Below are 13,161 nucleotides of genomic sequence, written 5' to 3'. Positions count from 1 at the left end.
CAAGAGCTTTGTTTGAGATAGAAAATATCTCAAGCTTTGATAATTTGGCTTGACTACAAATTCAGCCCCAAGAAGATAATGCTTCCATATCTTTAAGGCATGAATTACAGCCAAGAGCTCTTTTTCATAGATGTCCATATGAAGCTCGGCATCATGCAATCGACAGCTCTCATATGCAACTGCATGACCTTCTTGATTTAGGACAGCCCCTATACAATTCCCACATGCATCACATTCCACCGTGAATGGCTTTTGCAAGTCGGGAACAATCAAGACGGGTCCACATATGATAGCTTTCTTGAGTTGCAAAAAGGCATCTTGCTCCATGTGACACAGCATTGGTCACACACGGGTGGCACTATCTGGCTCCCGTCCATGTGACACCAAAAGACTGGCCCTTTCACTTGGGACACTGGCCTGGTCCCATGTGAACATGGCACAAATCTGGCCGCTCTATGGAGTGTCAGTCCCATAGAAGTGGCTCCAGAAATGGAGATGGACCAAATGGTTTCAATTACAAGGCTGCATCAAGCTGTCCATATCTTCAAGTCTGCTCTCTTCTTATAGAAATTAATTTGGAGGCTACATCAAGCTGTCCATATCTTCAAGTCTGCTCTCTTCTTATAGAAATTAATTTTGATGAAAGTAACACTTTTATTAAAAAAATCTTTTATGCATCTATTTATGCATAAAAATCAATGCTTTACATCACTGACACGGGGCTACAGAGATCATGACAAGACTGTGAGGAGGTCATGGTGTATGGGAGATATTTCTCAAAGCTGGGAGCTGTACATGGTCTTTTTATCTATAATGGGATGTTCTGATGGCCCTCCTTCGAGGCCCTCACCTCCTTCCCTCACTCAAGAGGTACCAGCACCGTGGACTACCTAATGGGATCTCTGACTTTGGCTCACCTTCTTCCCAACTTCTCCATCCCGCCAACCCCCTTTGAAGTTGACCATGCATACACCTCTTAGAGCTGGGAGTTGCACGGGATGTCCCGATGGCCCTCCTTCGACACCCTCACCTCCTTCCCCCACTCAGGAGGTACTAGCACTGTGGACTACATAATAGGGTCTCCAGCTCTGGCACACCTTCTCCTCAACTTCTCCATCCCGCCACCCCCCTCTGACGCTAACCATGCCTTCCTCTCTTTCACACTTACCTCCAAAACACGCGTCCCATCTCACATTACACCCAGGTCCATTTTGATCACAAGCTTGACCCTGTTTACTCCAACCACATCTACTACCAACTCCATGATGTGTCCCCCTACCCACCCTCACATCACAACTCACCACCATATTCCACACATCTTTCATATGCACATGGCGGTCTACCGCCAAACCACTCTGCGGTTACATGCCCTAGAACTGTTGGTATGATAGTTTAACACGGTTCTTTTCTTTCCCATGGTTCAATATTCATCATGGTTACGTTATACAAACTTTTTGGTCTCATAAACCACTGGGTCATTTGAACACGTTAATCTCTCTCTCTCTCTCTCTCTCTCTCTCTCTCTCTCTCTCCCCCCCCCCCAAAACAAAGAGGCACTCCATAGGTAGTGGACATCAAGGCAACATACATGGACCATGAGGAGGACGACACATTATGAACTCAAACACATGAGGCTCTTTTGTTGCGCATCTTTCAACAGCTAGTTTTTTCGGTTTTCATGTTGTCTTGACATCCAGTTTACTCATGGATCACATGTACCATCTTTTTAGGCTCCCAAACCCTTCAAATCTTTGGTAGCCGTTAACATCTTTCTTTCTTGAGATTAGCCCTTCAGTCATTGATGCAGTTACATCGGCATAAACATCGCAAATCGTGGTACTCTCGGTTAATTGGTTTGATGGGTGCACTGCCTCCGGATGGACCACCTTCCTTCCTTCAAATACAACCTAGATTCTCTATTTTTTGATCTCTCACAGCAAGAGATCTGTTGGTATCCATAGGGTCTAAAGCTCAAGCCATGGAGGGTGGAAGATTTCCATGATGTGAGTGACGGAGAAATGAAATGATATATTAACGTCTCTAAGAGGCCATAGTGGCCTATGAGACCAAAACTGAGAGTACATCTGAAGTTGGTGTCTCATCAAAGAGAACAACTAAATGAGACTAAAAAGTACAATAAACTGATTGTCCTACAGTTATAAGAACAGAACTGTAAGACTCCGAGATGATACTGAGTAGAAAATACCGGAAAATACTGAAAAATGTATATCAAGTAGATCCATGTATGCTGATCAATTGAAGTGTTGCCCTCTCCTTAGATCAAGTATCTCTGCCATGGGACTATCTAGAATGGAGAGGTCCTAGAAGCGAGGTAGGCGCCTCCGATGCCGAGCAATAATGGCTCTGATCTGGCGATGGTGAGGATGCCGTGGTCGGGATCCTGGTGGGCGTGGCCGTTAAGCACAACATAAGATAACTGCTCTATCAGTGGTGACTCCATGGAGTGTGGTCGGTGCCCTGATGGCCCAATGGAGGAGGTATCAGGAGGTGTGTGGGCTGGGTTGCTGGTGCTGGTGCCGAGAAATCTGTCAGGGTCCTCTGTCTAGGTACATCATGGCTCGGCCTCCTGTCTGCCAAGAGGGTCTTTCTGTGTCTCCTGAACTCAAGTAGAAACAATCCCAAGCATCTCTGATCCTCAAACTCCATGACCCTACGTAACGGCCCATAACCCTCTCGGAAGAGGCAGTGATATCTCCCTCAGATCTCATAATAGATTGTACATCTGTAGTGTTCCTCTGTCTCTACCTCCTGGTAGCATAGCTAACAAATGCGGTCATCCAAGATCTGATGCACATATCGCCCTGTCTCAATCCACAGCTGGTGTGATGAGGTCCGGATCTGTCCAATGGCACAACATATCCCATGTGATAGGTGTACATCCATGTATGTCGGGCGGGTGATAAAATCATCCGGTGAGAGGTGTAGAAAATGGCTCTTGTAATGAGCCATTTTCGTGCCCAAGGGCTCAAGGGGGCTAGTCCATGTCCTCTCTGTGTCCACTCTGATGATATCCATCCTGATCACGACGTTTTTCTCAGAGCGGGTGAGATCCAAAAATGGACAATCCACACTGTACTGAAAGGGTGGTAGTGCCTCTATCCGCAAACCATGTAGGTCAAACCATGATCTCATCTGAGCGTACCAACAATGAGTATCTCCATCCTCTGCCAACTGTATGGATGAGGTCAATGCCAATCGGGAGTACCTCTGCTGAGGGAGCTCCCATAGCCGTTGTAAAAAGGTAACTGCCTGGGATAGGGCCTCGGTTACTACTGCCCAGCTCAGCCCAAACAATCTCATGTGGTACTGATGATTTGCTCCGAATCATGCGGGCAATCATCATAATCAGTGGTCTCTCCATTTGCCTCCATCCCTCATCTGTCCTTCTCTGAGATCTGTGATGTATACTGGGTCCCCAAATTGGAGCTCCGTACAGGAGGGTCGGTGTGACAAGCGTATCAAATAGCCACAATTTGGTGCGTGGCTCCTGAAACTGTATGTGTGCACACTGCCTCTCAAGTGCCCCCAAGGCTGCATGCCCTCGAGCTAATCTAGCTATTGCTGCCTCCTTCAGGGAGAAACGCGGTCCTGTGAAAGTAACTCCCAAGTAGACATATGACCTAACGTACTCTACCGACTCCCCTCGGAAAGTGAACTGAGGCTCTGATCTCGTCACCCATGCCTGTGTGGTGTTAAACACCATAACCTTGGTTTTCCCAAGGTTCACTGTTAGATCTCTATCCGCATAGAAAGCCTGTAATGCATCGAAGTGTCTCTGTAATCCCTCCGGAGAGTTTAAGATTAGAACAATATCATCATCATATAACAAGATGGGTATCAATACCCCTGCCAGGCATGCCCCTGGGCCTCCCAATCTGTCTACATAATCAGAGACCGCATCAATGTACAGTCCAAAGAGGGTGGACGATAGCGGGCATCCCTGCTTCACCCCTATCGTGCTGGTCACCCTATCACATAGTCCGCCTGGAGCTCGGACTCTGCCTATCAGAGACTCATACAAAGCATATATCCCCCACTACATATCCTCGGGTACCTCAATGTCATGCAATCTGTGCATAAGCCTAGCACGTGGTACGGTATCGAAGGCTTTGCGAAAGTCCACAAAGCAGCAGTATATCCTTCTCTTCTGTGCCCTGCCCTCTTCAATAAGTGCCCGAAGTGTCAGTATGTGATCCAAGGTAGTAAATCCTCTCCTAAAGCTAGCCTGTCCATGTGCTCGATGACCATGCCTCTCTGCCCATCGGCTCAGCTCCGACTCCAATATAGAGCCATATAATTTGGCCAAGTAATGACCAATCATGATCATCCTGTAGTTGCCTGGTACCATGGGGTCCCCACTCTTAAAGAGTGGTACAATGATATGCTCTGTCCAGCTTGTCGGGAAACCCTCACAAATGTCACGATTAAACACATGTACGATGAGCGGAGCCAAAGTGTCTCGTGCATATGAGAAGTGCTCTCCAACTAGCCCATCATGATCCTGTGCCTTTCCATTCTGTAACCTGTCTGTCGCATCTAGCACCATCCGCATAGTAAAAAAGGTGCTACTAGCCGGTCTAGCTCCCAGTGGAGGGGGGGTGGGGGGCTGTCCTGGTGTATCATATAGCTCTCTAGCATAAGTATGACATGCCTCAGGTGCAGTAATTGGAGTACCAGGCTGTCTCTCCTGAAACATCTTCCATGCCCTCTTGCTGTCCTTCCCCAGGAAGAGTTGGTAGATCTCCTCCTCTAGCTTAGCCAGATAGGTTCGTTTCTTCCTCCGCACAAGGCGCCGAAAGATCATCCTAGCCTGTCTATGCGTGTGAGACCCAATGGCAATCTCACGCTGTAGCTGTGCTCGTGTCTCACGACACTCATCATCATACCAACTATTCTGTGGGGCAGTGCTGCGGGGGTGGGTGGAAGGGATAATAATGCAGGGAAACGCATATGAGGCGGCTGCATGTAGTACACCTGCCAATCCTCTCGTGATCTCGTCCAGAGGGTTATGCGGGTCTAAAGCGAACAAGCCATCAGATACTGCATCTCGATAAACCCCAACTGTCTCATGTGTAAACTGATATCATGACAATGGTGAAGAGAGAACAGTTCAAGGAGAGAGATGAAGTTCAATTCATGACAATGGTGAAGAGAGAGAGAGAGAGAAAGAGAGAGAGATGTTGCACAACTCAAATAATTTTCCTATTGTAAGAACCTCCCAAGTACATGCTTTTATAGGCATCAAGCCTCATCTTTTGACCTAGATCTTAATAATGGTTGTTCACACCTCTAGAGGGTGTTCACAGTAACTAACTCTGAAATCCCAATACCCCCCTTCGAAGTGATGGAGGTAATGTCTAGATAGCCTTCAATAGTCCCTATACTCCACCACTAGCAAGGAAACAAGACACGTTCCCCATTCAAACTCACACACTAGTAAGCATGGCTCAGAGGCCAGCAAGCATGGCTCAAAAGGCTCAGAGGCTCAACAAGCATGGCTTAGAGGCTTAACAAGCATGGTCTTGGTGAAAGACTCAGAGGTCAGATCTTGCCTCGGGAAACAAAAACAGCCTATATCAGCATACCAAAGCAAACCCCCCTTGCTAAGCAAGGTAAAGAGGGAATGATGGAGCATTACAAAAAGAAACCCAAAACTATTCAAATTTTAGGGGACATCCTGAGCAGAGAACCCTTGACTCATACACAAAGAACTAGAAAATGATTTTGGAAATTTGAAAAACTCCCACGCTGGTGCAATGTTGATGAAGATCTTCTTCCGACATCGTTGCCAAGTGATGGACACTTGGGTTATTGTTTTAGGCTCAGGGGCCACGGCTGAGGACCTATACTTGCACTGTCGAGGAAAAACCCCAAATTTTCATTGATGCAAGAGGCTTAATTTTAAAAAAGCCCCAAGAATTTGCAGTTGCTAGATCTCCAATTGCATGGATTTCTCCATATTTGAGAAAAGCCCCAAATTTGCAAGTTGCAAAACTTCAATTTTTCAATATGTAGAATCCCCAAATTTCTGCAAATGCCTGGGCACTGACGTGGCACAGATGAACTGATGTGTGTGACGACGGAGACATTGGATGCTTGACGGAGATGGACAGCGATGGTTTACGGTGGTGATGGCAGGCTGCAGGTACAAACTGTGCACATGTGGAAATTGTGGACAAGGCTCCACTGGACAATGGCTGGTAGAGAATGAAATACGCGGCACAGATGCTGGATCACAGCAGAGCAGGCAGGGAAGCATCAAAACACAGCCATGATGTTGGTGATGGCGGCGGCAACAGCATCAAAATGCAGCCATGATGTTGGTGATGATGGCAGCGGCAGCATAAAAAACGCAGCCATGGTGATGATGATTCAGTTCAGAAAATGCAAGTAGAAGGTAGTCAATCAGCACACAGATCTGGCTCACAGCCTCGGAACGGATGGAATTATGATGAGTGCAAAGCCACGTGGCTTCACCTCTTACAGAAATGGGCTTGTGGCAGGATCTTCGCACACCAAATGCAGAGATCCTTCCACCACCTTACCTATAGGAAGAAGCGAGCATTCTTGGCTATGTGCCAAGAGGAATGATACCGTCCTTTCTGAGTCCAAACAGCTTGGATGTGTGGTGTATCCTTGAGGAAAAGAGACCACTTACACCCATCACATACCTCTCATATGGGAGAATTATGCAACCCATCTATATGATATTGCACAAGAAAGCATTCCCCTTGTGGATTGAACCTTGAAATGGGTAGATTAGGCCAAACTTGATTCTCCACAAAAATAGCTTAGGGAGAATTCTTTTACATGTCCTTCTGTGCTCCACACACTGCCTTTTTTGTATTGCATATTGCATCCCATCTTTTGGAGAGAGTGTGTGTGTGTGTTTGAGGTTTTCTTTGAAATATTGTGTGTGTGTGTACTGGCCAGCACTATGTTAGAGAGCCATGTGCCAAGGCGACATGGGGCACTCAACAAGAGCATGACTCAAGAGACCATCACTGCTCTCCTCATCACAACCTCCAGACAACTAGCTTCCTTTAACGCCCCTAAACCAAAACCCACAAACCCAAGATCTTCACGACCACATCCACCAATTGGAGACTGCAAGGAGCCCAAAGGGGAAATCATAGACAACATGTTCCATAGACAACACTTTCCTTAGACACAAAGAGGAACCCCCAAGATTCTCAGGCATGTTTTTAGCCCCATTGCGTGACAGAGAGCAAATGCACAACTCTCCAAGCGGAGCAAAGAGAGAAAATTCACCCAAGTATAGCCATGTAACATTCACAACTTCACCTAATCTATATGTTATAATAGCTCTAGAGATGCTAAAGGGATCCTCCATTTTTTATAGATTGTAAACATTCTGTACCACTTTGGTCTCATTGGTCATCGTGACCCTCCCCGGACATTAATAAGCATTTAATGGGCTCTTGCCCCTTTTTATAACCAGAAACAGCAGAGGCTCAACCTTGGTAATGCCAATTTCCAAGGTTATGATTTTTCATACTTCCAAGAGTGGAACTTACAAAGGGGGGACCCTGAATGTGGTTGATTCTTACACATGGTTCTTTCTGGGCCACGGTTTACCATGAAGAGAGCTGTGTAGGGTCACCTTTGCAAAGGGTATAGTTATTTTGCTACGTTAGAGAGCCAATGCTTCCAGGAGCACTTTCAAGCCAAGTTCGTGGTAAACTCCTCAATTCGACCAGCAGTAATATATGGAGCGCTTTTCTAGGACCTGGCTTTATCACACCACTGAAGCCTGCCAGACATATCCAATTGCTCCTGAATCTGAAGTTTATGTATGAGAGATGATGCCCTAAAATTATTCTAAGCATGAAAAATGCAGCATAATCTTTCTATAGCAAGTGCTAGCACTTGTTATACAGCTCTAAAATATGTGGCACAAAAGGAAAAGGGTGCTTTGATTTCTAAAAATGTTAACAACTGCAAGCTGGATGCTAGCACTTGTTATACAGCTCTAAAATATGTGGCACAAAAGGAAAAGGGTGCTTTGATTTCTAAAAATGTTAACAACTGCAAGCTGGATAGGTACATGTTATTGCTTTTTGAGCACGTTCATTCATGTTGGAGAACGTAATAATAAGGTCCACATCACATCAACACTATTCAGAACCTTAAAATAAAGCAGCATCAGACATTACATGAGTGCACTAACCTCATGCAGCCTGTCAAAACAGATGCCAGCCCAAAGAATGTACTGCAGTAAAGGTCAAATAAAAGAGAATTGTCACAACCACTTTTGTCAAAAAGCCTGGTGAAACTCTTAGATCAGTCCCATGTCAACAAATTCCAAGCTTGAAATGAAAGAGACACTGTAAACACTTGAATAATCCATGGCATGCTGCATGAAGATACCTTCCACCTAGACTTGTACCACCCACTCGCTTGAACTGCTCAGGTGATTCTACCAGCAAGATGCTTACACCAGAACCAATATTCACCTATCATCATGAAGAGCTCCTAGTTATGCACAGCAGCATGAAGCCAATTGATACACACAAGCAAAGTCTCATTGTTACAAGTCGTGTAACAAGCTTGATATTTACTACTTAGTAATGATATTGTTTTTTAAAATGTAATGATGTTATTCACAATCTCAAGTAATCGTTTACTCACGTTTATTTACTGTGGTTAACCATAGATATTATGCAAACATGGTTTAAGTATAAATAGCTAGCCCCTTAAGTTGGCCCCTTGAGCTACCCTCTAGCTTGGACATTGATTAGATTATTAAATGCTCATTATTTCATGCATGAAATGGCTAACAAATGTGTGGTTGCAAGTCCCTTATATTGTCATAGTACGATACAAGATTTTTAGATGGATCCAAGGATCATAAGTGATCCATATGATATTAACTTATCCTATGATGACGAGTGCTGCACGACACGTGCCCGTCATTTACGAGAAGCAGCTACGGGCCAACAAACCTCGGCCCGACAACAAGCTCAGAGATTATACCAGTCCCTTACTCGTCCTTAAAAACGTTCACATGAAGTACAGCAATATTGGCATGCTATCATGGATGATTCATGAGCAGTCCCTTACTATTTTTAAGCGGTAATTCTGAGGAGGCTTGGTGCCAGATACGGGAACGCCACCCACCTACACCCATCATTGACCCACATATTTGGCACACATATGCCCACTCATTATATTACATTCCTGATCAGCCCCCCCTTTAGGCAGGTGATAAGTCTGTCAAGTTTGATGCCTTTCATGGGGAATATGATGCATCTAAGGTGCTAGCATTTGTGGCACAATTTGACATTGCTTTCAGTGATGAGGACTTCACCGAGAAATCTACAGTCTGCCATGCAAGCATGTTCTTGAAGGGGACAGCCACAGATTGGTGGATCACCGAAAAGACCACCAAAGATCCCATTTGCACTTGGAAAGAGTTCAAGGACAGGTTTTATGCCCAGTTTTTGCCTGCAAACTCTCACACGGAAGTGGGATAGACTTGAGCAGAAAGACAATGAGAGTGTGCGTGCAACAATATGTGAACAAGTTTTGGAAGGTCTTGCTTGAGGTTACTCCCTTTATGCATCTTTCCAAAGATGAGAAGAAAAGGAAGTTTCACTCCGGGTTGCAACCAGCCTACCGTTCGGACATTGAATTGCACCCTAAACACACCCTTCAGCAGCTCATAGCATCTGCTCTTGCTACGGAACAATTAGTGCTTAAAATTAAGCAAGATAATGGGGTTTCCAAGGGCAAAGAGAGGGTTGTCCCAAACCTGCAAAAAGGTGAACAGCCACCTAAAAAGAACTTTTGGGAAGCCCAAAAGGGAGGTAAAGCTGAAAATACCTCATCTAAAGACAATGGGACAAAGAAGAACAAGTTTGGCTTGACTCCCGAGCAAAGGGAGTAATATGCAAAAGATTGAAAATGCTTTTCATGTGGTAGCAAAAAGCACATGTTTAGGCAATGCCCAACCCGCAAGCAAAAGCCAGAGGACAAGCAACCTAAGGTCGATGTGCAAGGTAGCACTGAGCATGATGGCAAAGCGAGGGTGGTATGCAAAGCTTGGGGGGAAATCAAAGATCAGCCTGCCTTGTTTATGTTTGATGATTGTGTAACAAATAACTTCATCTCTACACAAATGGCACCCGCCTTGGGCATAGAGATTGGGGACATGGGACCCTAGATTGAGGCAAAGGCCACCTTTGTTGGCAAAGAGGTGCACGTTACTCCTCTTATTGGGAAGTTGCGCATACATATACAGGGTTATCTAGATCATGAGCAGTTCTTGATTGCTCCTTTGAATGGATGTGATATACTGCTCGGTAAGCCATGGCATCATCGGCCCTGCAAAGAGTACAAAACAAACAAGATCATTTTTTTGCAGAGGCCGCATGCATGTCATTGATGTTGGCAAAGAGGGGGATTCCATCCCAGTTGTATCACACATCCAGATTAATAAGGCAATCAAAAAGAGTCTTTCCGCGTACTTGGTTTTTGTTTGTGATAAGATTGAACAAAGTAATGTGAATGTGGATGTATTGACTCAAGATAGGCTGAATTTTCTTAATGCATATAGATGTTTTGCTGATGCATTGCTAGGAGAGCTACCTCCTGAGAGACTTGAGGATCATCGCTTAGATCTTGTGCCAAGTAGTTCCCCTCCTAACAAACCCACATATCGTGTGATTGCCACCCGAGACGAAATCATGACGCAGGTTAATGAGCTTTTGGAGAAGGGTTTGTGTCACAAAATTCCTTACAGCTTCTATTTTTCTAATGTTCATGTGTGGCATGTGGAGCCTGACATGACATACATGTAAAACTTAAAAGGTTTTATAACCTTTGAGAAGGTTTTAAAACTTTAAGTAGCCCCTAGGCTATTTATGGGGGGGGCTACTCTACTTTTGGAGTACATGCCTCTCTCTTTCTATCTCTTGCTTTTGGAAGGACTGTAGGCGAGCAGCGCTGATTTCAGGCCTAGAAAACACAGCTACAAGGGTCTGCGTTGCTGGATATAGCTGGCTTTATGGAAGGGCTGCAGGCGGGTTGTACGACTCTGGTTTGCAGGAAACGTTTCTTGGTAGGAAACGGCAAGACCCAGGAAACGTTTGGAAACGCCAAACTCAATTACTAGGAAACGTCGGGGGTAGGCTCAAGTTTAAGGTAAAAAAACAAAAGTACAAATATATCTTTTTACAAAAAAATTAAAGTACATGTACAAATTCAATTATTGACCCGTAAGCACCATTAAAAGATGAAAAACAAAGCAGAACAATGGAAGACCATCATGGCTGAATTTCATTAATCAATCATTCTACAAGATAGAAATTGTTTACATGGGAAGTACACCTTCATCTTCAAACTGATCCTCAAAACACTCATATATAGAATCCTCCTCTAATACATTCCATGCCTGGCATGGACCTAAAGAATAAGAGGGCTCTTTCCGTGATATGAGCCTAAGATTACTGTGCACATAGACCAAGTCATCTGCCTTCGTATGACCTAGCCGGTTCCGCTTCATGGAATGTATGAAGCCATAGGTGGACCAATTTCTCTCACATACTGAAGCGCTAGATACTTGAGATAAGACACGAATAGCCAATCTCTGTAACATAGGAGTATCTGTACCATAGTTCTCCCACCATGCAATAGGAGAAAGTTTTTGCATGTCCGCTAAAGCTAAAGACTCTGCAAAATCCCCCTGTAGTCCAATGTACTGTGACAATTGTGCTTTGTACTCTGTCTTCTCATCTTCATCTTTGCCCACCCTATCCAACGTCTTTCTCCACCCTTTCATCACATCCTTGTCCTTGTATGGTCGCTTCATAAACCACATTGGGTTGAGGACAAAAGCTGTCGCATGAAGAGGAGAATGAAGCATTTCCCACGCTCTTGTGCAAGTTCCCGAATCTCCTCGTACTCGTCGTTGCCGTCTATGTATTCTTTCAATATCTCCTTGATTTTCTCTAGCATCTGATCAATGCCCAAGAGGGGAACACAAGGCTGGACAGCAGGTTCCCTCACAGGTTCTCTCTCTCCCGGCTGCAAGACAAGAGGGCAGGATAGTACGGGGCTTTTCCTCGTGTCTTTTCTCTCTTGTGAAAAGCGACAAAGACTGTAAGTTTCTCTCTCTCTCTTTGTGAGCAAGTGGGACTGCAGGAGGTGTCTTATGGAGTCTCTCTTTTCACTAGCTCGTGACTATTCCAGAGTGGTTCTCTCTGGCCCTTTGTGAGAGGAAGGGTTCGGCAGTTCAGAGGGTGGAAACAGGACAAGATTGTGGACTGATTTGGAAGAGTTTTGTGGACTGTTTTCATGGATGAGTTTGTGGCTATGTGCATGGTTCAGTCAGATGCATATTCAAGGCCTCATGGATGTACTGACTTAGCATATTAGAGGAGGTAACAATGTGGTGTTCTCGGGACACAAAGCTGTGTGAAACCTCTATGCTAAGAGGTCCAGAGGATTGGCAAATTGGACTTGCAAACATACGAGCCATGAATGGCCATGTTGTAATCATTTAAAACTTTTCCATTGAAATTGAATAAAGAAATACCAAAAGGGGCACCATGCTTTGGGGCCAACAGGTGTCGTTCTCTCTCTTGTGTTGGAGCACTCTAGCTCCTATTTATTTGTTTATTGGCTGGACTACAATTCGATTGGGTGACTGCTAGTCTACCGTACTTTGGTTTCTAACACACCTGGACAATGCCTGAGATTTTTGCTTGTGTTGTCCATGGGACCGGGGACACCTGGGCACCCTACAGACGTGAATGTGCACACCTGTTTGGGACTGACAGGTGGTCTACATGTGTTTTGCACGTGGTAAGTATTCCCAAAAACTCAATTTACAGCTTTATGAGTTCACATGTTAATAATTATTGGTGTAGGTTCACACTCACTTATAAGTGACCAGACAACTTATAAGTGAGTACACATTGAGCAGGACTTATTTAATACACGTGGCAGCCAAAAACTAGGCAACGGACATTATTTGGACCTCCTTCATGTAGGCGCCTCCTTTCTGGACTAGAAAAGCACACGTGTGGGCTATTTTCAGCGGGGAAGCCTCTATTATTGAAAAAGCTCCAGATTGGGAGGGGGGGGCATGCTTTTCAGGGTGCATGAGGGCTGGTC

General features: G+C 45.0%; 1 protein-coding gene across 2 annotated transcripts in view; it reads right to left on the bottom strand.

Moving 5' to 3' along the window:
- LOC147633227 (pantothenate kinase CAB1-like) overlaps positions 1-13,161 on the bottom strand; it is a 74,962-nt gene that overhangs the window by 28,173 nt on the left and 33,628 nt on the right. For both annotated transcript variants that reach the window (XM_086806242.1, XM_086806241.1), the window contains exons 6-7: positions 8,413-8,498; positions 8,213-8,254 (exon numbers count right to left, since the gene is read on the bottom strand). In XM_086806242.1, the coding sequence (XP_086662368.1) occupies positions 8,213-8,254; positions 8,413-8,498 (128 nt within the window). The remainder of the gene's footprint in view (positions 1-8,212; positions 8,255-8,412; positions 8,499-13,161) is intronic.

Source organism: Cibotium barometz, chromosome 12 (genome assembly GCF_041138505.1).
Source record: "Cibotium barometz isolate CiBa-2024 chromosome 12, ASM4113850v1, whole genome shotgun sequence".
In the NCBI taxonomy this organism is placed as follows: Eukaryota; Viridiplantae; Streptophyta; class Polypodiopsida; order Cyatheales; family Cibotiaceae; genus Cibotium; species Cibotium barometz.
Note: the sequence above shows the minus strand (reverse complement) of the source record. Positions and strands in the feature narration are given on the sequence as shown.